At 42.4% G+C, this 25,813-nt stretch overlaps 1 protein-coding gene across 4 annotated transcripts in view; it reads right to left on the bottom strand.

The window, feature by feature from the left end:
- The window catches only part of LOC127661700 (fibrillin-1-like), a 147,734-nt gene that overhangs the window by 104,008 nt on the left and 17,913 nt on the right, over positions 1-25,813 (bottom strand). For 2 of the 4 annotated variants that reach the window (XR_007972780.1, XM_052152532.1), the window contains exons 7-11: positions 21,774-21,971; positions 6,781-6,906; positions 4,543-4,668; positions 3,101-3,253; positions 2,157-2,375 (exon numbers count right to left, since the gene is read on the bottom strand). Coding sequence is in view for 3 of the 4 variants with exons in the window: in XM_052152532.1 (XP_052008492.1) it covers positions 2,157-2,375; positions 3,101-3,253; positions 4,543-4,668; positions 6,781-6,906; positions 21,774-21,971 (822 nt within the window). In the remaining variant the exon portion in view is untranslated. Of the gene's footprint in view, positions 1-2,156; positions 2,376-3,100; positions 3,254-4,286; positions 4,411-4,542; positions 4,669-6,780; positions 6,907-21,773; positions 21,972-25,813 lie in introns of those variants that run through there. The other 2 variants (XM_052152534.1, XM_052152533.1) reach the window with 2 other exon arrangements.

Here is a 25,813-nt window from a genome sequence, read left to right as displayed (position 1 = left end):
ACGAGGCGGGCCACCCACTGAGTGCTGGGCCAGTTTCATGCTCCCACCGTCCACTCGAAGAGCTCAAGGAACACCTCCGGGTCATCTTGAGGTCCCATCTTCGTCGGGGTGATGGCTGAAGACCCCTCCTGGTGTAACAAGCTCCGTAGCACCTGCCGGTCTTCCGCTTGAGCCTGGAAGAGCATCTGGAACCATTGCTCCTGTTCCAGATGCAGCTCAAGCAGAGATTGGTGTTGGGCTTGGTGGATACTGGCATGGGTCTTGAATACTTTGGCCAGTGGCGAGGACTCCATGACAATGTTTTCTTCCTCCTAATTCCTGGGTTTCATCACTAACAGGAAACAGGAGCCAGATAAACAATCCATGTAGTCTTTTATTTACAATACTTTTCAGTAACACACAAATGGGTCACTTTTCAGCTCAACATAAACACACACAGTGATTTTTGTGTCTCACTCTCTCCCCTCCGGCAGTCTAGATTGCCCTTTTTTATCCCTCTCCAGCTCTCACTGTAACACAAAACAGCTGTTAGAGATCATTTCTCACAGGTGTCAATCCTTACCGCTCTTCCTCTCCCAGCCTCGCTCTTTACAGATGTCGCTCGGCCACGCCCTCATCACATCAAACCTATTCAACAGAACAAACTCATATAACAACACTACGGAATAACTACACCGGTGGTTCTCAACTGGTTTTGCTTTGGGAACCAGATTTTACATTGGACATCAAGTCACGACTGTATTTAATGTAGCCTGCATTTTCTTTTATCTTGCATGGTTTTGTTCGTGGTTTTCAAGTATAAGGGCATGTATCAAGTGATATTTATTTATGTTGATGTCAACAACAAAAGATACAGGAAGTTTTCTCTCCCACTTTTTAAAAGTGGATGAGCCCATTTATTTATATAAGCCTATTATAATTTGTATCCAATTGATTTCCTAATATCAAAACATCATTCAAACAGGAAAAATATTACACAGGAGGAAAACTTTGTCCATAAGTCTTGAAGGTCCAGACTTTCATGAACTTGTCCTTATATTTAAAATGCAATGACCCATATCAGCACAGGTAAGACCATGGATGGTCTTAATAATAATAATACAATTTGATAAATAATATAAAAAATAAATTATAATAACAATAATAATAAATTGAATTATTTGTTAGGAAAAAATAGTAGCCTAAACACATTTAGAAATTGAAACAATTACAACAGTTGAAATAAAAAATTAGGTCTAATAGATTCTACATAATAGATTATTTAATATGTAACAATAACATTTTTGTCAAAATATCAGTTACTTTTACTACTGTAAAACTGTAATACATTTGAATAAGGATGATGATGTGTATTTGAAAAACCCTTTATTTTGGCACATACCACATTTTTGCACATTGTTTCCTCATTAAAGCTTTTTAGCATTTTGGGACTGTCTACTGTTTGAGAGTTTTGACTTCTTCCTTAGACTTTATTCACAGTAGAGCTATCTTTGATTTTTGACAGGATCAAAAAGCTATCAAAAAGCTTCAAGATCACATCTAATTTGTGTTGTCTGGAGGTTTTTGTCTACTGGAATTTCTTATTTGAAAATATTTTTTCAATGTTTTGTCAATGGAATGAACCCAAAACACTTTAAACAACAGTACAACCATTGAAGAGACTGTACTTCTATCCCTCACAGCCTCATTGTCATTTCATCAAAAATCAAAGATGGACCTGCTGTGAATTAGGTCTAAAGTGCTTCAAACTAGAAAATTCTCACTAGAATTCAAATGGGTCGCATCAGTTTTGTGGTCTGTGCCGCGATATCAACGGAAGATCGTACAACTGGTGCTGGCCCTTCAGAGATAGAGAAGATTAGAGCAGAGTAGATACTTTTTGCGTGTGATTCCGTGATGGTTGGCGCCAAACTCGCATCAGATGAAAACCATATTTAGTATTATGTGGCAAACTCGAGATTATCATAAAATTGCAATGGCAACTTTTTTTTTCAGCTGTACACGATACCATTAAAACAGACCTAGCAAGATTTACGTTGAGGATATTAATGAACCATGTGAAATAATATATATAGGGGAAACACTGTAGAAGTAGTGACACTACTAATTCAACCACATTTTTCAGTAGCATGACAGTGTATTTGTGTGTGTATTACTAGGCTTGAAGGTGATTGTCACAGCTGTAGGTGATCCAGGTAAAGGGTCACGTGGGTATGTCTCTGGTTGGTACGGTTCACGTGGATGCGGCTCTCGTGGGTACGGCTCACGTGGGTAAGGGTCCCGTGGGACTTCTGGATAAAACGGGCCTGGACCGGGACCTGGACGGTCTGGATCAGGCACCGTGTGACCAGTCAGACAGAGTCTTTGATACTCCTCTATAAAAAAAAAGAGCACAGTTCTGACATTACTCAATACTCTTCATTTATGAGAAACAACCTTTATCACCAGCAGGACTGATGGTCTTATACTTTAAAGGGGTCATATATTGTTTTATCATAAATTGTTCCCCCTGAGGACCACTTAAAATGTTAGTAAGGTTTTTTTGTGCCTTAATCTGTAATACTTTAGTTTTTTAATTATATTTTTTTACCCCCTCTCCCTCTCTGAACCTTAGAATTAAACAGGCCATTTTTGCTGTTGTGCTTTTAGGACATATATGTAAATGCTTTATTCACATGTGAAATGATAAACATAAACTGGGCACACAAACAAACAATCAGTTCTGAAATGTGCAGTTTAAACTGATAAGATAATCAGACTGAAATGGTCAGGGATCTTGTTAAAATATACTTCAGCCCTTCTTTCTAAGGATATTCAGAGCAGCAGGTGATACACTAGGAGTCACAACATGTAAATGTGGACAGTCATGTCCACATCTGACATCAGTATGTTGTGGAAGTTCAGAAAGTATTTCAGTCATTTCTGAGGTTTAGATTCTATAAATGCTCTTGGTGGACTGGGGAGGAAATTTTGAGTTCTGAAATCTAAAGTATGTTTTATAGTACAATGAACTCTTGTATGTCCAAAGATCAAGGAAATTAGAAGCCTTTTAAAGCACAAGTTTCTCTACAGGACAATGAAGTTGGTGGGGATGTGATACCTGTTTCGCGAATTGGACACATCTCTGGGACTGAATTACCGGACCAGCAGCCTCTGTTTTCACAGCAACACTGACTCTTAGACATGCGTTGGGACAGCAGGTTGGCACAGCGCCCGTTGACGATGTTGGCATAGCAGAACCCCGTTCGGGCATCTGGAGTAGATATGAAACACACACACCCGTTACTTTACAGCTCAGTAACTTATGATGATAATGCCTCTACAGTCTCGGAAAACGTGAGGGAGAGAGAGAGAGAGGGCTGAGCGATGAGGAGGATGTTTGGCTCAGGAAGAGTTTTGAGTGGATAGAGTCATAGCACACATTCCTTCCACAAAAACACCCTCCTAAAGCACTGACTAAAGCCAAGAGACATCAGCTGAAGACCACTGACCCACTTTTCAGACAGAGAGAGAGCGTACTTCCTCCTCTAAAGGCACGAGAAAATAGATCTGCTTATTTTATTTTCTCAATTTTGTCTTCGGTTGAAAGTGTTTGCATGGCAAGACAATGTATATATGTGTGACCAAAGAGTTGATTAAAGTTAACATGAAAAGGCATACACAACCCCTTTCACTTCCATAATGTGAAATACTTCTGAGTGAAACAAGACATTTAAGAAGAACAAATGTAGGGCAGGACTTGATGAAAGAAAGCTGAATGTGAGTTTGCAGTGGATTGTGGAGGACTACCCTCCTGAAACACCGGCAGCACCCAGATTTGAGAAGGATTTTTCAACAGGACATTGAGGCTGAAGGTCAAATTAAATCTCCAAAGCATCCCAATGGTAGTGCATCTATTTAATTCTATCATTAATTGCTAATATTGCTGTAACCTTTATTTCAATAATATTAGCTTGCATTAAATTACAATTTTAACTATTGGCAAGAGTTTTGAAATGCTGAATTGCCTACTACACTAGCCTAAAACAATGACTAAACAGCAATCTGACTGTTCGCTCTTGGCTAAGATTAAACAACAGCCTGCATAGCCTAGGTGACAGCTGGAAAATAATTTCAGAGAAAATTCAGAAAGATTACAAAGAGAAACTTTGTTTTCCTTTGGAATAACATGCACAGATGAATCGTTCACAATAAGACCAGTTATGTGTATTGAGAAGGTACATAAGGACAATTTTTATTTAATGTTGACTTAACAGTGAACAATGAAAAAAGTACAAAGTAAATAAAAAAAATAATAATTTCAATCTGCTCAGAAAAGGAGAGTTTCTGTGTGTAACACACACCTCTCCCACACTAAAGTCACAGAGGAAATGCGCCCTCTACAACAGGAAACAGACAGGAAGACAGTTTCTATGAGACAGGAAAAAGTTTGTAAAATGATGTATTGAGAGGTTACAGCTAGATAAACTGATGCAAGAACTAAAGATTTGGTGATTTATGACTGTCAGAGTCTGTGCTGTTAAAAATGATATCCATACTCACCAATGCAGTGTGATCCATCAGGCGATGTGTCAAAACCTACGGGACACCTACAAAAGTAGCTGCCAATAGTGTTGGAGCACTGACCTCCGTTACAGAGTCCCCGGATGAGAGAGCACTCATCAATGTCTGAGAGAGAAGAATCCATCAAACAACATCAGCTTTACCACAAGAAACCTAGTATATACTTGCTTAGAAGATCAGCTTACACCAGCAAAAACTTCCAAGTTGGTCTATCCTGTTTTTGTGCAGGTTTGCTGCTGGTGTTGCTAGAGGAAAAATACAACGTTCTCTAGCTAATCTTAGCAGGAAGAGCTGGTTGTCCAAATTAAATGGATGGTTCAGCCAATAAAGAAATTCTGTCAACATCTACTACCTTTATGTCTGAAACCCATTTGATTATTTAGCTATTGTATGGTCTTAAATTTGGGGCGGGATAGTGGGTATTGACTGCTCATTCCCGCAAGTTCCACATTCATAAAGTGGGGAATTCTCGCACACTTTTATTCACTTTAAGAAGTAGGCTAGCTAACAATTAGTAAACCAATCCATTCTGATGAACAAATCAAATAATCTTGTCTTTGAATCAAACTGTAATCTGTGCAAGTAAATCATCTCTACTGTGTCCCTAACTCTATATCTCGTGCAGATTTCAGCAGTAAAAATAGGAAGATATGATAATTTTTTTTTACATGTATCTTTGAATCTCATTCAGCAAAATTAACTAATATTTATTCAAGTCATTTTGTTCAATTGTCACATGACAGCGGCATAGTCTCTATAGAGTCTGAACAAATAACTGACAGCAGTCTGCAGCTTGGCTCTAGATCTGGTGCTTTCCAGAGTTCCAGTCCGTTATTTCTGGGCCAGGGGCTGATATAGAATCCACACTCACACTACACACAAATCAATCTTCACACACAAAACTGGGTCTGATAACACACTTCTGCTTTAAAGAGTCTCACTCAACTTAACAACCCGTCTAATCAAACATGACTACAAATAAACCCCTTCTGCCCTGCTGTAAACACACTCAAACTATCTCTCTCTGACTTTATCCTGTCTGTCCAGTAAACATATCTGAAATCGCTATGTCTCTCTGCCAGCTCTGAGCTAATGGCAGCCCAGCAGCTAAACTGAATGAGACTCAGACACACTGTCTAAACAAACTTGCACACTTTACTGTCTTATTGACATCTGGACAGTTTAAATGTTTTCTTCTGCTGAAGACACTGTACCGAGTCTGAGCTGAATCTGTACTAATTTTGAAATTAGTTAAGACTAGTGGTCACTCACAATATCACAACACCATGCACCATGGTCTACCCAGCACAGTACCCTAGAACTAGAAAATAGATGTGATTTTTTGCATGTTACTTCATGTTGCACCCTGGAGTGGTGGTGGCGTAGTGGGCTAAAGCACATAACTGTTAATCAGAAGGTCACTGGTTCGATCCCCACAGCCACCACCATTATGTCCTTGAGCAGGGCACTTAACTCCAGGTTGCTCCGGGGGGATTGTCCCTGTAATGAGTGCATTGTAAGTCGCTTTGTATAAAAGCGTCTGCCAAATGCATAAATGTAAATGTTAGAACACAAGCTTCCATGAGCACAGTTCATTCAGCGATTTGTGCTTGACCTCAACAATCAGACTCACCAAGAAGTTAATCAAAATGTAAGCTCCAGTCACCATTCACTTTCATTGTATGAAAAAAAAAATGCAATCTAAGTTAATGGTGACTGAGACTAACATTCTGCTAAACATGACCTTTTGTGTTTCACAGAAAAAAAGACAGTCATATGGGTTTGAAACAACAAGAGGGTAAGTAAATTATGACAGAATTCTATTTTTGAGTCAATTACCCCTGTAATAGAACTGTTTGTATGTCTCATTTAAGGATCAGCTTTGACAGCTTGCAAGAATTTCTGAGAAATGTTTGAGTTCATATTGAGATATCTGACTTTTGATGGCAGACTGGTATCTTGAAAACTATACTGGGGTAGTTTTCTCAGGAAAAACATCTGAGAAGCAGGAGACCTCAGCAAAAGTCTCAATGTGCTCCATTTAATCTTACTGCCAATAAGAACAACTGAGATATTAAAGAGTTCTCCTTTTTAAATTTTCTTTCCAAAGGGTAACAGATGATGCATACTTCAGCTGCACTTTATAGCAGTGAACACTCAACGGTGTGTGTGTGTGTGTGTGTGTGTGTGTGTGTGTGTGTGTGTGTATGCTCTTACCTTCACATTTCTGTGTGATTTCATTGAACTTGTGTCCAGCAGGGCATTTGCACTCAAATGAGCCCACAGTATTAACACAGTTTCCCCCCTGACAGAGCCCAGGAATGGCCTGGCACTCATCCACATCTACAACAGAGAGAGAGAGAGAGAGAGAGAGAGAGAGAGAGAGAGAGAGAGAGAGAGAGAGAGAGAGAGAGAGAGAGAGAATGTTTAACTACACACACAACAGATGTATTGAAATCAGTGTGCATAATTTAAAACAGAACATCGATGTCAAAAGGAAATATCAGCATTACAGCACCATGAAGCATAAGTGTGTTCCAATGTAAGATCACCATTATCTTGTTATATATCCACTGTGAGATGACACTGACGAACACACACACTCATACATACACTCTTCTCTCTTTTAAGACATGAACAGTAATCCACTCTCACAGCACACGAGATATGACAGAGTGTGAGATTCCAATGCAATTGGACACGAGTCACATGTGCAATTGCACACGAGTCACATGTGCACTCACACTAGGAGACTGCCATGTGAGTGGAGAACAGACTGAGAGACATCAGAGAGATTATACTGTATCAGAGGGGGGAGACATGAACGTCAATGATACATGCTGAATACAATATTTAATATTAAATATTTTTAAATATCTAAAAACAGCCTACTTAAAACAAGATAAATTTACCTGAGAAGCATAGCTTACCCAAATTCACTGTAGCATTTCTCTGAAAAACCTCAGAGCCTGAAGCCCCTCTTACCACAGCACAGCTCCCATCAGCCCAACACAGCTCACGTCAACACAGTGCACTCCAGCTAACACCAGCTTTTGTTACAACAGCCCATCACAGCTCACATCAACACAGCACATGTCAGCCTTTCTTACCACAGCACTTCTTACATCAACACAGCACAGTAGAGGTTGACCGATATGTCGGTTTTTCAGATTTCTGGAACTATCGGTTATTGGCAAAAATCCACACAGATAGTTTATCCCTGTTGTGTCTGGTGCTGGAGCGACTGGGAAGGGTTCACTGTTGTTTTACGGCATAAGAGTGGCATCTAGAAGCGAAATAAAAACAATCACTTTACTGATGCCTTGTGTTGTTTGTTTTGACACGTGAGACTACACACTGCATGGAGAGGAACACTTCTGATGCGGATTTAAAACATCAACAACAAAAATGTATACAGTACACTACAGTACACATTGTCATATCATTATAAAGTAATTAATTTGTTGACTAGATGCTGCATTAGTAGAGAACAGCAGTATGTTTGCCAATAAGGCTGAGAGGATGCTAACATTACGGCTAACCTCAAGTGGTTAGAACAATGTGACAAAAATACACACAAGTCCTACCCAAATGTTTAAATGTAATGATTGCTACCATCTATTACCATCTATTTGCATTAGTTTATATCCAGCTGGTCAAGTTTATGCATACGTTAGCCAGCTAAGTTGCATATTTAAAGCTAGTGGCGTGAGAAAGCAAATTAATATCTTCATGCAGGTGAGAGAACTGTATAAACAAATCAGAAACGCGTCCGATTTCAATAAAAAAAATTATCCTCGCTGTAATACAATTACTTCAGATCGATTAAATTCTTGAGCAAAAAAAGGCTAGACACAGTTTAACAGAAAGCAGGTATCTCAATAATTAGACACGCCATCTAAAATACAGCACTCCTGCACAAGATGCTGAATAAACAAAAACAAATGGAAACAAAGTCTTTGTTTCCATTTGAAACATAGAAAAAGAAATAGATGGTTGCTAGAGATGCACCGATCGACCGGCCAGGGACCGGAATTATCCACATGCTCGGCCCGGACCGGTGATCGGCCAGTCAGCCTCAAGTCTTTCCGATTCCAAGCCGGTCCGTTTTGTTGACAGTGGCGCAGGCAATAACGTCACAGCCGCATGTAAATATGTCATTGGCGTGGTAGATCTTCACTGTGAGTGAAGAATACATAAAGTTCGAAATGTGTAATAATTGTAAGGCCAAAGTAAACCCTGGGGGAACCACCACAATAACTTTCGGATCAACAAACCTAATTAGACACTTAAAACACCATCACCCAGCTGAAAATGCCCATTTTAAAAAAGAAGCTAAAAAGTGAAAGCGGCTAAAGCTAGCCAGAGCTCAGAGCCAGTCACAAATCAGCAGCGTCTCCTATCATTCCTTGGTATGAGCAATGAAAATATCAAACCAATTACGAGGAAAATTATGGAATTCATGGCCCTGGATGACCAGCTGTTCTCCATAGTTGAGGACAGAGGGATCAGAAATCTGATAAATTTCCTCAATACAGAGTAGGAGGTACTTTCCGACGTCGCGTTGCCCGAGTTGTTTAATCTTGTGTCATGTAACACACGCAGCCTGTTATCTGTCAACATTTGGGTACACAAATCCGGGAGAGGGGAAGTGGGGCTGGATGGCAGAGGCAGGCTAAATACTATACAAATTGTGCCGTTGTGATTTAATGTGCTGAGTAACGTAATTTTTCACACCGTGTCCGATATTAAAATCAGTGCGACACACATTGCAAAAGGCGTGGGCATTGTCGATATGGCTTCGGGATATGAAATTCAATTCTTCCATCCAGCTGTTGTTAAATTTACATGTATATTTAGTTTTTTTCCACCGGAGCACCAGCTGAGTCTTCTCCTCCCATCTACGATGATGCTTGATTTAACATCCCGCGTCTACTGCCTGCGCAGATATCAACAGCGCAAATGGGTTGTAGGTTGCCAGATTGAGGTCATACATGATTTGTTATTTGTATGATGTGTCGATTGTGTGAGTAGGATGTGTTTCATTCAAGATCTGGCAACTGGACCACCTTGGAATAATATATTGATGTGATTATTCATATAACGTGGTTTGGGCCATACAAATTACGGGAGTTTTTTTGGGAGAAATAACAAAACGGGAGACTTCAGTTTTTCAGATCTTTGGAATTGTTTTGTTAGACGAGTAATAAAGAGAAAAAGGTCCATTTATAAAAATAGTGGAAAATTACATCTGTTATATAAAGCAACTCATTTGCAGTTAATTGTTATTTCTACCTCTTTCTAGTCACAGGGCACTTTATTTTGAGAGTTGTTTAAGTGAGAGAAGATCCTGTAACTTAGTGCAGTTTGGGGGAAATTGTAATGTTTAATAATTTATTTTATTATGAAAACAAAATTTAGCATTGAAGAAAGGTAGATTTTGTTTGTATATGTGGTCAATAATAGTTCTTAGAAAGAAAATTGGAATCGGAAGAAATCGGTATCGGCAGGTCACACTTGCAAAAAAGAAAGGTAGATTTTGTTTGTATATGTGGTCAATAATAGTTCTTAGAAAGAAAATTGGAATCGGAAGAAATCGGTATCGGCAGGTCACACTTGCAAAAAATCGGAAATCGAAATCGGCTAAGAAAATTGCAATCGGTGCATCTCTAATGGTTGCAAATGTGTTCGGTGTGAACAGCCCTTTACTGTTGGAGGAGGTATTTGAGCACTGCATCTTTCATTTTCTCAGATTAAGCAATCAGTTGTTTAAATGCTTTGTCAGGAAAGATGTTCAACTTGGAAATGTATGTCTTGAGATCCTTGAGTTCGGTTCTAGTCTGTTGTGTTCCGTCTGCTTGAACAGCCCTTGGTCTGGGCTCATAGTCTGAGCCGCTTTACCACCGAGTTCAGCCGAATACCACCGCTATTTGTGAATATTTCTACTCTACATACAACTGTACTGAATTAAAAACAATGTGGTATTTTGCTGTTATTACGAATCAAGTATCCATTTTTAAAACTTTTTTAAAACTATCGTTGATTAATCGGTTATCGACCCAACTTAGTTATTGTATCGGTAAAATCCAGTCAACCCCTACAGCACAGCTCATTTCAGCCTTTCTTACAACAGCACAGATCACATCAACCCAGCATAGCTCACATCAACACAGTTCCCCCCAGCTCACCCCAGCCTTTGTTATAAAGCCCAGCACAGCTCTCACCAGCCTTTTTTAACCCCAACCCAGCAAAGCTAACATGAACACAGCACAGCTCACATCAGCCCAGCACAGCTCACAACAGTGCTGCTGGGCACAACACTGAAAAATCACAACAGTTCAAACTAGCACAGCTCACACCAGCCATTAACCCCAGTCCAGCAAAGCTAACATGAACACAACACAGCTCTAGGGCTGGGATAAACGATTATTTTTTAAACGATTAATCTAGCGATTTATTTTTTCGATGCATCGATTAATCTAACGATTCATTTTTTTCCAGTCCGATTCGATTTCGATTCGATTAATCGACTTGTGACAACACCGGTAATACCGGTTTCATCGGGGGTGGGGGTGTATAAAATTAAAAAAAAAAAAAACATTTGCCGGGAGTTTGATTGACTGGCAATCTGATCAATCAATCATAATACGCCATTTTTGTCCGACAAAGTAGTCAGGAGAGAGAAGATAAACGTCGGTGGATTTGAATTTGAATAATGGATTGTAGGCTACTGTACTGACATCTTTCCGCGGTTAAAACAACAGTCCTTCTGATGTAGGCTACATTCATGTTTAGCCTATTTGATGCTATAAATTAACCAAGGAAAAGATGATCGGTTCACGAGCAGCTTTAACTGAGGCAATCTGTCACGACACATTAAAGAGCCACAAAATAGTAGGCCTATTTATGGTTTAATTTTCTTTGAATGACCAAATTTGAAAGTTGAGACTTTATTAAATGTTACCTGCTTGGTCCTGTCTGTCAGCCGTTGTCAGTGTCCTCTATGTATTTTTCACGACATTCATAGCTATAAGCGTATTATTAATAGCTATAGTTTAAAACTTTAGGTGTCGACAACGTATTATAGCCTACTCCAACATCGAAGTGCAAAGTGGGGAGTTGAAAAAAACTTACGGTGCTCTGTCATCTGCAACTGCTCCCGGTGGCGCTCTTCAGATGCTGGTGCATTGCCGTGGTGCTAGAATGGAAGGCCATCTCCATTTTGCAAAGACGACATATCACGGAATTGTTTCCTTTTAAATTAAAGAATTCCCATACTTTAGAGGAACGAGTGCATGCCGCCTTGCACTTCTGATAGTCTGAGGAGCCACTCGTGTTTCTACTACTCGCCGGAGCCACCATCTTTGTTTTGGGTCAGACGAATAGACGCGCATATTTTGCGTCGACGTATTTTTTGCGTCGACGTCAGCCCTACACAGCTCACATCAGCCCAGCACAGCTTACAACAGTGCTGCTGGGCACAACACTGAAAACATCACAACAGCTCAAAATAGCACAGCTCACACCAGCAATTAACCCCAGCAAAGCTCAAACCAACCCATCTTACCCCAGCACAGCTCACATCAGCTCAGTGCCATTTACACCAACACATCCCTGCCCAACTCATTCCAGTGCAACCCATCCCAGCCCACTTAAACAAAGATTATTTCACAATAGCCCAACTCACACCATTACAGCTCTCCCAAACCATCATACCCCAACAAAATACAGTTCACACCAGCACATCTCACATCAGCACAATTCAAATCAGCACAACTCACACTAGCACAGCACACACCAGCACAACTCACACTAGCACAGTTCACATCAGCATAGCTCAGATCAGAACAGCTCACACCTGCACAGCTCATTTTAGAAAAGCTCACACTTGCACAGCCCATCACAGCTCTCCCAAACCCATCATACCCCAACACAGCACAGTTCACACCAGCACAGCTCACATCAGCACATCTCATATTAGTACATCTCACACCAGCACAGCTCACTTTTGTGACCAAAAATAACGTATTGCGACTATAATTTAAAATCTAGTCACCATTTGTGACAGTTAGGTTGTAAGCATTCATATACATCTTTAGTGTACACATCAGCATGTCTTGCAATGCTTTTCACTAGTTCTGTTTCTGACGAGCTCACTGCACTGCACTCAATAATAAACCCAGCGCAAGAGAGTCGTGAACAAATTATTCTTTTGAACAGGATCTTTTTCATGAATCACCCAAAAGGCACTGAGGGTTTGAACTCAGGAACTCAGGTTAGCAGTTTGAATCAGATTCACTTTCTCAGCAAATCAGCCGTCATTCAATTTGCGCTCTTGTATTCTCTGTGTCTGGGTCATCCAGTAACAGTAAAACACAATGGCAATATTGTAAAACAATTTATTTACTATATATATATATATATATATATATGAGATCAAGCTTTTTTAAATATAGGACAATTGAGGGACTTTCACTGCAAACATTCACTGATGCTCAAGAAGACAACAAACTACTATATGCATACTATATTTTATGTAATTATCTGTAATGTAGATTGTGAAGCACAATATTAAATAAAATGACATTATATTTGTATAAATTATAAAAGGGGTGTGAACATTTAAGAGACAAAAGGGTATACAGTACATACTTATCTAATAACCTATATACTGAGATTAATCCTCAGATTAATAAATTAGCAGCTGTCTTCCTTCTGCTTTCTATCTTGTTTCTGAACAGCATTCTAAATCGAGCAGTTCTGTGATTTGGCAACTAAAAACTAATGGCTCCTAAGTAATCTTTTTAGTCTGGAGCCCTGCTTTAGAACAGCTCACACCAGCACAGCTCACATTAGTAATAACTAAGCTTGTGGACAAGGCAGATAACCAATTAATTGGCCAATAGTTTTTAAAAAACTATTTATTGAATGTTGAAAAAACGTCTTAGTCTTTATGTCCAGTGACAGGCACAGAGAATGAAGCAACTATAAAAATTCAACAGTTTACTGTACAACGTCTCAGTTACTGTCGTAACCTCCCTTCCCTGATGGAGGGAACGAGATGTTGTGTCGATGTTGTGACACTGGGGATCTTGAGAGCCCCGATCACCTCGGATCTTTGAGAAAAGGCCAATGAAAATTGGCGAGTGGAATTTGTCCCTTGGACATATGGGTATAAAAGGGAGCTGGAATGCAGGATTCATTCAGGTTTTGTGCTGAGGAGCCGAGACACGGTCCCGGCCATTTCAGCGGCTAGTACAGCGTTGTGGCAAGAGGGACACAATGTCTCAATCCCTCCATCAGGGAAAAAAGGTTACGATAGAAACGAGACGTTTCCCTTCTGTCACTCACACGACGTTGTGTCGATGTACTGACTCTAAGGGTCCCTGTGGAAAAACAGCTGAACCGTGTTATGTAAACTGCCAATGCAGGTACTGCACGTAACCTCCCCCAACACCCTAAAAGACATCATGTAGTCCCCCACATCCCTAATGGATGTGACAAAACCATGCCAGCCACTGCCTTTTCTCTCTATGTTTTCTCTGCACAGAGTATCAGATTCGGTTGGGACCCTCAAACGCTATCATACTCATCGGGGAAGGTGATCTTTTCCATTCTTGTTCTTTCGTGGGGAAAATACCCCACGGAGACCACATCCTGCCCAAAAGGGGAGGTCAACATGTGGCAATAAGACACATGGGCTCAGCAGCCGCACATGGAAGAAACGTGGTGGTAGGTCCCAACACGAAAACGGGGGGGGGGGGACTCTACAAACACAGTGACCGGGGCAGAGAGAGCTCTGCCCAAGGGACACGCGAGGCCGTGGAATATATATCACAGGGGTTACCGGAGTTATCGGCACCTGTGGAGCACAGGGCATATTAGACCCCATAGTGGGGCTGGCTGCGAACTCCTCCACCGAGTTCGCCTAACATAGGGCTAAGGAGGAAGGATATCCAGGGTCCACAACGTTTTTGCCTCAGGGGAGGGGAAAGGCGCTATTCGCAAAAGCGATACACCCGGCCAGCGGTTCCGTATTACCAAACTTTACCTGTTTTTCCCTGAAAGAAAACGCAGCGCTTGCAGGTTCACCACCTGATCCCTGAAGGGGGTCGAGGGAACCTTGGGCACATAGCCCGGTCGGGGTCTCAGGATCAAGTGAGAATCTGCCGGACCGAACTCCAGGCAAGTGGCGCTGACGGAGAATGCTTGCACTTCCCCCACCCTCTTGATGGAGGTGAGCGCAATCAGGAGGGCCGTCTTTAAGGAGAGGGCTTTCAGCTCGACTGACTCTATTTTGGAGCGCCTCTGAGGAACCTGATGATCAGGTCGTGTCTCCCTATGAACTTACCATCCACTGTGTTGTGGTCTGCAGCTATAGCAGCTACGTATACCTTCAAGGTGGAGGGGGACAGCCGCCCCGCCAACCTCTTCTGCAGGAAGGAAAGCACAGATCCAACTGCGCATCTCTGGGGGTCTTCGCCTCAAGAAGAACATCAGTTTGCGAACAGGTGCCACTTCAGGGCATAAAGCTGCCTCATAGAGGGAGCTCTAGCCTGAGTGATCGTGTCTACCCCTGCTAGTGGTAGGCCACTTAAGTCTTCCGCATCCTGTCCAAGGGCCAGGTGTGGATGTTCCAGATGTCTGGGCATGGGTGCAAGATTGTGCCCCATCCCTTAGAAAGAAGGTCCTTCCTCAGAGGAATCTGCCAGGGAGGTGCTGTTGCAAGGAGCGTGAGGTCCGAAAACCAGTATGGGGCCACGAGGGTGCCTTGTTCCTCATCCTATTAGACCTTGCACAGGGTCTGTGAAAGAAGGCTCACTGGGGAGAATGTGTATTTGCGCAGCCCCCGGGGCCAGCTGTGTGCCAGCGTGTCTGTCCCGAGGGAGGATTCCCGGGAAGCGGATAGGTCTACCTGTGCATTTTCCGAATTGACTCCAAATCAGCTGGAGCACCTGGGGGTGGAGTCTCCACTCTCCGCTGAGTGTTTCCTACCGGATATGAGTGGCCCGCAGCGACCTCAGCCCCTGCTGACTCCAGAGGAGGAGATGGTGGGAAAGTTGCGACATGCAACGAGAGCGTAAGTTGCCATGGCGGTTTATATATGCTACTGTCACTGTGTTATAACCGGACCAACGCATGCTTACCCTGGTGACCACAACACTTCTGGACACTTGCTGTAGGGGAACTCCTGCCCGTAATGCATGGTCTGTCCAAGGGCTTAATAAGTGGTGGCAGAGCGGTGTGATAGCTATGCGATGTGTGCTGCGGTGCCATGCCCATCTCGGGACTCGAGTCTGAGGCCAGTGCTGAAGCGGTCTCATATGCATCAGCCCGAGCGGCATGACTGTGGGCGAATGGCACAATCGCGTGTGACGTACCGAGGGGCATGGCCTCGTGGCGGGGGTTGCAGGCAACGCCACATCGAGGAGCATTGCTTCGACCCGAAGCGACTGTGCTGAGGGGGAGCTCAAAGCACTTACCTGCTCTGCGAAACTGGCATAGGGCAGGTTAGCAACTGAGGAGGAGGGCCTCTTGGATCGTCCTCGAGACTCATCACAACCGGATTGCCGTAGGTGTGCTGGGGCCGGGCGCACAGTGCGGGGAGTGTCCGTGACAACGGCGGCTATGGACACTGATTATGTGACTCAATGGGGCCGAGAAGTGGGCTTGGGCTGAGGCGGAACTGCCTGGGCTTTCGCTGGTACAGGGGGACGCCCTCTGCGAGCAGACAGGGTACGGGATCCTGAGCCGCTCCGGGTATAAGATGTGCTGGATGGCCTCCATCTGCTTTTTCACCGGCAAGAACTGCTGGGCGAAGTCCTCAATGGTGTCGCCAAAAAGTCCAATCTTGGAGATGGGCGCGTTGAGAAAGTGTGCTTTGTGGGCATCCTTCATCTCGACCAGTTTCAGCCAGAGGTGGTGCTCCTGGACCACCAAGGTGGACATCGCCTGCCCGTGTGCACGCACCGTGACTTTCATTGCCCAGAGGGCGAGGGAGGTCACTGAGTGCAGCTCCTGAAGCACACTGGGATCATGACTACCCACATGCAGTTCTTTTAGTGCCTTGGCCTGATGTACCTGCAGGAGGGCCATGGCATGCAGGGAGGAGGCGGCCTGTCCAGCAGCAATGTAGGCTTTGGTCGGCAGAGACGACATAGTCCTACAGGCCCTGGAAGGGAGCGCTGGACGATCCCTCCAGGTGCCGGTGTTCTGTGGCCACAGGTGCATCGCAATTGCCTTACGTGTACCAGTGGGCCACCCCGCCGTCAAGTGTAGTGAGAGCAGACGAATCCGGAAGTCTGTTTTGGGCAGCGAATGGTGACCTCGTGATTTCGTCATGCACCTCATGGAACAGTGGTTCTCAACCGGTGGGGCGCGGACACTCTCCTGGGGGGGGTAGGCTACGATGGAAGGGAAAAAAAACTGAAAACATTTTTTTTAGCACTAAACTACTGTCATAAAAAGTTATAGTTTTGTATATACATAACTCCTGAATAAAAATTAAAATGTGTTTGGACTGATTTAAAAAATATTTTTTGAACAAATTTGATTGGTTTATCGATAGTGAGCGCAAATGCAGGTGATAAGCATAAGCGGTTTCATTAAGCGAGTCATTGAGTCGTTCATTCAAACGTTCAAACGGCCGATTCATCAAGAATGAGACAGATGTTTGTGAATAGGTCATTGACTCAACCGATTCGTTCACAACACTGAATCATTCAAAACACGATTGAGTATTGCTGTGAGATGCGCTATGCTAAATAAATAACAATACATTGTTGTAACAGCAATATCTCCAAGTTTTGTTTTTCACTGTAAAAATGTCATGATTTGCCAATGCAAAGAGAGTGCCGCTTCCCCCCCACTTCAAGCACTGATTATAACACAAACAAATCATCCTCCTGGCGGCTTTTTTTTTTGTTGTCAAAAGCGACAAATCCAGCGACTTTTACTGGTGTTTTTGGAGACTTTTGTGGTGTTTGGAGACTCGAAAGCACGAATCACTCTGCAGTTAGGCCTACTGTGCTCAACGAACAGCGGGTGCTGCCGTGAGCCCCTCTCCCGTCCAAAAGCACTCACAGGCGGTCAGTCTCTCAGTAGCCTCGCGCAGCAGTCAGAGCAGAGAGGAGACACACACCCCTCCGCGTCCAGGCTACAAATGAATCGCGCATGCGCATGGCCGCCGCCGTTCCCGCCCTGGCTTACAGAGCGGGGTATAAATGTAAACGTTCACTCACTCTCACACAAAAATAAATCACTGCATTTAAATTGACTCACGACATAGCTTTCCATTCACTCTAGTCTAGTCTCTTGCCAAGTTCGCTTGTGCCAGCTCTCGCTAGTCTTATCAATCTCGATTTACATAGGCCTTTACTACAAAACCCCAACAGTCTTTTTAAAGACTAAACCCACAAACATTCTTTTTTAAGATTAGATCAAATCTCAGCCCTAGCCAGTATTTTTTTTTAACTGCTAGGCAGTAGCTACACTTAGCTAAAACTACCCACACGACTAAGACACACACACACACACACACACACACACACACACACACACACACACACACACACACACACACACACACACTGACGAGGACTACAATCGTTAAGTATTAAAATAAAATCTGAATTGTCTGCAAAATAATTATTTTGTTTGTTTAATTAAAGATTGTGCCTAAGTCCCGACTGATTAGCCCCTGATACGTCTCTCAGCATACACCACACACACAGTTACATATTGCCTAAACTTTATTGAAAACACATCAAAATGGAGAAATTTCTTGTGAGGACCAACAAGCCAACCGACGCACCACCAGCTGCAAAAAAACTTCGAAGGTACGATGAAGCATACCTGCAATTTGGGTTTACAGTCACGGCTGATCTGAGACCTCAGTGTGTCTTGTGTGCCGAGGTGCTGGCAAACGACAGTATGAAGCCCTGCAAATTAAAAAGGCACCTCGAAACAAAGCATGCTGGCATTAAAAATAAACCAACTGAATATTTTAAAAGAAAGCTTGATGGCCTCCATCAGCAACAGGCAACCATTTCAGTGCACAGCACTGTGTCTAAACAGTGTTTGGAGGCATCGTATGTAGTGGCCAAAAGGATCGGTAAATTGGGTAAACCGCATACAATCGCCGAGACTCTCATTTTGCCGGCAGCGCAAGACATGTGCAGAATAATGATAGGCGATAGTGCAGCAGCCAAACTCGGTGCAGTACCACTGTCCAACGACACAGTCGCTAGGAGAATTGTAGACATGTCCAATGATATCAGAGAGCAACTGATAGAGTTCGTAAAAAAGAGTCCTTACTACGTGCTGCAGCTGGACGAATTCATGTCAGGTATCTGCGGGACAAGGCGATTGAGGAGGATGTCCTGTTTTGCCGGCCTCTTCAGTCGCACACTACAGGAGAAGCCATTTTCAATGTCCTTGATATTTTTATCCGTGAAAATGGTTTGGCTTGGGACCGATGTGTTGGCCTATGCACGGATGGTGCGCAGGCAATGACGGGGCGTGAGCGTGGCCTAGCTGCTCGCGTTCAGCAAGTAGCTCCACTTGTGAAATGGACACATTGCATGGTCCATCGCGAAGCACTAGCTGCTAAAAAAATGCCGGTTCTCTTTGACTCCGTGCTGAACCAATCCGTGAAAATAATAAATCTCATCAAATCACGGCCGCTAAACTCTCGCTTGTTTGGGGTCCTCTGCCAGGAGATGGGGTCAGGGCACGAACAGCTGCTTCTGCACACTGAAGTTCGCTGGCTCTCCAGGGGGCGGGTGTTACAGCGGTTGTATGAGCTGCGAGAGGAGGTGAAGTGGTTTTTGAAAGAAATCAAATCAGATCTGGCGAAGCATCTGGATGACACTATGTGGCTTGCGTCTCTGTCCTATTTGGTCGATATATTTGACCGCTTGAATGGCCTCAACCTGTCTTTGCAAGGCCGCAAAACTCATATTTTGCTCCTTGCAGACAAAGTGCACGCCTTCACACAAAAACTAGACCTCTGGCATGGCCGCATCAGTCGAGGGAACTGCGACATGTTCCCCAGCCTTGCAGACTTTATCACTGATGCAGGCACGTCACACGATTTCTCCTCCCTATTTCAATCAGTGTCTGAGCACCTGTCAGCAATGAGAAAACAATTTGCGACGTACTTTAAAGAGGATTTTCGCTCTTTTGCATGGGTTCGAGATCCGTTTGTGTGCACAGCAAACGAGCTATCAATTGATATGCAGGAACAGCTTATTGAGCTGAAGAGTGACAGTAGACTGAAGGAACTCTTTAGTTCCTGCCCTCTTTTGTCATTCTGGGCAGCATTGATGCAGGAATACCCTGAACTCTGTGATGTCGCCTTGAAGATTCTCCTTCCTTTCGCGTCGACATATTTGTGTGAGGCAGGATTCTCAAAAATGACTGCACTCAAAATGAAATACCGCAATCGTGCACAAATCGAGGATGATTTGAGGCTATGTTTATCAAACATTGAGCCAAGAATTGAGGATCTTTGCAAGGCAAAGCAGGCTCAGGTCTCACATAAACATCACCTACCAGCAAGCTTCTGTAAAAAATGCAGATGATGCCTACTATTAGGCCTAGTAATAATAACAATAATAAAGCATAAATTAATATCAGAGGTCTGGTGCCAATTCCCAATTATAGCAATAGCCTAGTAATGATAATAGGCCTACTGATGATGATGATAATAATAATAATAATAACAACAATAAAGCATGTAACCTCATATAATTATATAGCAATAGCCTAGTAATGATGATAGGCCTACTACTACTCATAATAATAATAATAATGCCTGCAAGCTCACATTCGAAGTCTGGTGCTACTGCCAATTATAATAATAATAATAATAATAATAATAATAATAACAACAATAAAGCATGGGGCGGGGGGCACTGCAATGAACCAGCTTTGGGGGGGCCCAGCTTGCAAAAGGTTGAGAACCCCTGTCATGGAAGAAAGGAACTGGGGGGGGGGGCTGTGGCTGTGAGTGGCACCCCGAACCCAGCACTCGCAATGACAACATGAGCCATCCACAAAGGCTGCCTCAGTGTGATCGCTACCCAGACACATGAGGCAGCGCCCGTGGCCATCGGCGGCAGAGAGATAACGATCGCACCCAGGAATCACACAAGGACGGAAAGGCATCTTTAAAAAGACTTTCAACGTCAATGTGTGAGCTCTTTTAAGAAATATATTCTTGAAGTAGAAAATATACTCTTTAGTAGTGCTATCGAAGCGCCCAGGGGCGAATCTGCAGTGAGCGTGCAGAAGGAGAGAAAGCTGCTGGAATGCGCAGTATATCCAACACAGCATACGCTTCTGTAGAGGTGAATGGAACAGCAGTACTATTCAGCTTGCTGATAGTACAACTGCTCGGCTCCGAAGAAAAAATCTGAATGAATCCTGCATTCCAGCTCCCTTTTATACCCATATGTCCAGGGGAGTGCCACGCAAATTCCACTTTTCTCAAAGATCCGAGGTGATCAGGGCTCTCAAGATCGACCCCCAGTGTCACTACATCGACACAACGTCGAGTGAGTGACAGAAGAGGGAACAAAATCCCAAGAAAAACAACAAGAAATATAGGCTAATATTTGGTGCATAATGTGGGAATTTAACTATAAACAAGCCTGTTCATAGTTCACTAAAACTTAAACGTTTAAAATGAAATGTTCAATGAGGAAGCATGTCCAATGCCAATCAGCAGCAGCAGTACCGTTTAGTCGTCCCTAATGTCCCTAATTAGAACAGCTCACCTAAACCCATCATACCCTAATACAGCACAGTTCTTAAGAGCCCGGCTCACATCAGCATGGCTCACATCAGCGCAGTCCACATCAGCACAGTTCACACCAGCGCAGCTCACACAAGCAGAGCTCACATCAGCACAGTTCACATAAGCATTGCTCACATCAGAACAGCTCACACCAGCACAGCTAATACCAGCACAGCTCACACCAGCACTGCTCAATTGGTGTAATGTGTGTGGGTGCTTTAAGAGGTTTAATGAGCACTGTGTTTGTGTGTTTCTGCAGTGAGTGTTGCAGAATAGTCTGGGTCGTTGAGGCATGTTGCAATGTGTTCCGACAGTGTGTCCTTGTTTGCATGACTGCTAGCATTCCATTAGAACCAAACCTGACTCAATTAGAGCTGATCTCTGTATGTGTGTGTGTGTGTATGCTCACCCTGGCAGGCTCCTGAGCGATGATTAGGGATGAACCCCCTGCGGCAGGGGTGTGGTTGTGCAGGACACTGCTCACACGGGTGACCCCAGGCGCGGCCCACTGTCGCACAACACAATGTCTTGGTGCACACAATTCCTGTGAGCTGCCCCTGACACATCTGATTACTGACAGATGCAAAACAGGGCCCGGTTCTGTAATCTATAAAACACAAACAGAACATATTACAGACACACTGCAAAAATAATTTTCTTAATCAGTATTTTTGTCTTGTTTTCCAGTAAAAAATATCTAAACATCCTTAAAACAAGACATATTTACTTGAGAAGCAAAATGGCATAAGATATTAGGTTTTATATTCAGTTAAATATAATCAAATTAAGTGAGGTTTATGCAGTATTTGCTAATGGGGTATGAAAAGTAAGCCTGCTTTTTTTTTCATTTAAGCTTTAACCTCACTAAATTTTGTTTGATCTCTTTCATAAAATTCTATAAGACAAAAATACTGAGTAGGTAAATAATTTTTTTTCAGTGCACAATGTAGTTGTCCTGGAAAGATTTAAATCGTGTTTAGCTGAGGGTGATTTGGAAAAGGCAGTGTGTGAGTATTTAAACAGGGATACTGTTGCTTTAGAAGACTTCAAAGGAACCAGACTAAAGAACCATATTTAACAAACTAACGTACAAACGCTTTGTTTGCATGAAAGTTTACATTTTCAGGAAATTTAATCATGGCAAAACTGTTTAAACATGCTAAAGTCACATTCCAAATGAAAACAGAGACACAATGATCTATAATCATAAACAGACCTGCTCTACTATTGATCACTGCACTTGAAAGTCATTTTGCAGTGTGTAATAATGCAGCATGCATTATGTCAGATATTAGGGAGTTGCAGCTCTGTGCTGAGGGAAACACTCAAGAAACAAAGAGTTTATTCATGCTGCAATGTGTATGAATGAAGAACTTCAGTATGATCTCATGATAATCATCATTCAGCTGTTTTGGACAAAAATATGAACAACAGTTATCTCAACATATTCCGCCATGTAGTGAATTTTTAAATCAATGACAGATATTTAAAAATGTTTTCCCTAAAAAATTAAGTTTTATACTCCCCCACAAAAACAGACCATGAGAGAGTACTAAAAAACCCTTGTCACAGATATTCTTGTGATACCAATGTCACTTTAAAATTAAACACACACACACACACACACACACACAAAATGTTACAATATTTTTAATGATGGATTCAAATAGACCATTATGGAAAATTTACAACCAAGCATGTCAAAGTGATGGAACAATTACAGTAATTTTACCATTGGTAAAGGTAAGCAAAGTGAGCAAACCTCCATTAACCAGTAACGCACAACTTCAAGTGGCTAATCACTTTTATAAAAACAATATGATAACAGACACCAATGTACAATAAATAGTTACATCAGAATAGAGTCACGTGAATCCATGCAAGGAGCGATGTGTAAACAGCGAGCACTGTGCACTTTGCTAGTTTTCACTTATTTTTATGTCATAAAATGGTGAGATTTGATACACCCTGCTACATATCTGTTCTTTGAAGCCAACATGGCAAAGAATTCAAAGCAGACCAGGAACTCAGTTTGGACGGTGTGGCGGGAGAAATTCAATGCCAACTGGTGAGCATGTCTGTGATGCTGACGAAAGTCATTGCTAACTTAGAGGATCTTGCTGTAATATGTTGATTGATTACTGCGATGGAAACTAAATTGGTTACAAGTTGGTTACAAGAATCGGGGACGTGTAGAGAAGGATCGATTATCTGGAGTTATCGGAGAGGGAATTAGCTTCTAATCAGCTAGCGACCAAGATAGATTTGGAACAAGACTAGAGGATTTGGAGATTTGTAGCTGGTGAAACAACATCCGAATTGTTGGAATTCCTGAGCATGAAGAAGGCCGAGATATGGTGAAATTCCTAGACAAGCTCATCCCGAGTCTGCTTGACATAACAGGCCACAAGCTGGAAATCAATCATGCTCACAGAGTCGCGGCTCAGAGATCCGCTGAGGGAGACAGACCCCGATCAATTCTGGCCAAATTTCTGAGATCATCCAATAAAGATCTTGTGTTGCGGAAGGTGAGGAGGAAAGGAAAGCTTTCTTGGACAAATCACTTGTTCCCAGATTTTGCTAATTCAACAAGAGAGAAATGTGACCGATTCAAGGAATGCAAGAAACTCTTACATCAATGGAAAATTGCTTTTGCTCTGATGTTTCCGGCCAAATTGAGAATAGATGCAAAGGATGGCCGCAAAATAGCTGGGTGCCTTTCTTTTTTCTTTTTATGCTAGTTCTGCCTAGTGGCTGGAGTTTGCTTTGTGGAATAACACTACTTCGGGACAGTTGTGGATGAACCAGCTAGTTCTTTGTGCTTTTGCCTATTGGATTGGAGTTTGTTTCGTATAGTATTTTTTGCAGGACACCGGAATGATTAGGTCATCTCCTGCACTCATAAAACAGCCAGCTCACATTCATTTGACTGTCAGAGGAAACTGAATGGCATTTTTATTTTTTTGTGAGTGTGTGTGCTGGTCCAGCTAGCGGCTGCAATTTGTTTTGTGAAGGAGCAAACCTTCGAGACAATTTTGTGAATGAATCTACATGTTCTTTGTGCTTATTCTGCCTATTGGCTGGAGTTTGTTTTATAGATTATGTTCTGTTATATAATTCTGTCTCACAAAATTTGTACAGAAGCACCGGACTTGAGCAATCCGATGGCAAAGTTGTCGCAGTTGAGTTTAGCGGGATGGACGGCAGTTGCCGCTTTCGTGCGCAGGTTTAATGCACACAGTTCTGGGTTTGATTGTTGCATTAATGTTGGAATGTGGTCTTTATAGTTTTATTTTTGACACACAATAAATCTTTTCGAACATGTGAAAATGTCAAATTTTCAAATGAGTGGATTGTCTCTCTCCACATGGAATGTGAATGGGTTGGGGCACCCCATAAAAAGAAGAAAGGTTATTTCTTTTCTTAAACATAAGAAATATGATATAGTGTTTCTTCAAGAAACACATCTTTCCCCCCAAGAAGCTGAACATTTTGTGAAAATATGGGGTGGGCATGATTTCTTTAGTGCTGCTCAAGTAAGAGCATGGGAGTCATTACATTGATAAGTAAACGTCTACCATTCAAATGTCTCAAACTAATTAAAGATAAATTAGGAAGAGTAATTATTGTTTTAGCAGAAATTCAGGGGCAAAGGTTGATTTTGGCTAATATTTATGCACCTAACACTGATGAGCAGGGATTTTTTTATAGATCTTGAAAGGATGTTGCAAACCATTGACACCCCTCATAATATAATATTGGGTGGAGACTATAATATTTTGATGGATAAAAATCAAATATGTCCTTGATCATAGTGAAGCAAAAGTGTATAAGCCCCCTAGAGCAACATTGATGCTTCATAGGATGTGTAAAAATCTTGGTCTTGTAGATATTTGGCAACTTTTGAACCCAACTGGTAGGGACCATCATTCAGCCCATAAGATTTATTCTACAATAGATTTTTTTTCATCTAAGTCCCTCATTTCATCTGTTGTTGTTTGCTCAATTGGAAACATTTTAGTCTCAGAACACACCCTGGTGTGTTTAGAGGTGTTGCAACATATAAAGAAAAGGAAATCATATAGTTGCCACTTTAATGTATCCCTCTTGCAAAATCCTGAATTCCAACAAATCCTAAAGGCTGAAATCAGTATCTATATGGAGACCAACTGTTCCACAGTATCCTCTGTGTGCGTAGTTTGGGACGCACTTAAGGCGGTTCTTAAGGGCCGGATCATAAAGTATGCCACATTCACCAAAAAATCAAAAGCATAAGAACTCGTGGAATTGGAAGGGAATATTAAAAGGGCCAAGGCAGAGCTGAAACGCCAAATGTCGTCTAATGGCCCAGATATAATCCTATTTTGTCACAGAAGGTGGAGTTTTGGCTATTCAAGGCAAGCCGGTCCTACTTCGAATCGGGGGACAAAGCAGGCAGGCTTCTGGCTA

Source organism: Xyrauchen texanus, chromosome 21 (genome assembly GCF_025860055.1).
Source record: "Xyrauchen texanus isolate HMW12.3.18 chromosome 21, RBS_HiC_50CHRs, whole genome shotgun sequence".
In the NCBI taxonomy this organism is placed as follows: Eukaryota; Metazoa; Chordata; class Actinopteri; order Cypriniformes; family Catostomidae; genus Xyrauchen; species Xyrauchen texanus.
Note: the sequence above shows the minus strand (reverse complement) of the source record. Positions and strands in the feature narration are given on the sequence as shown.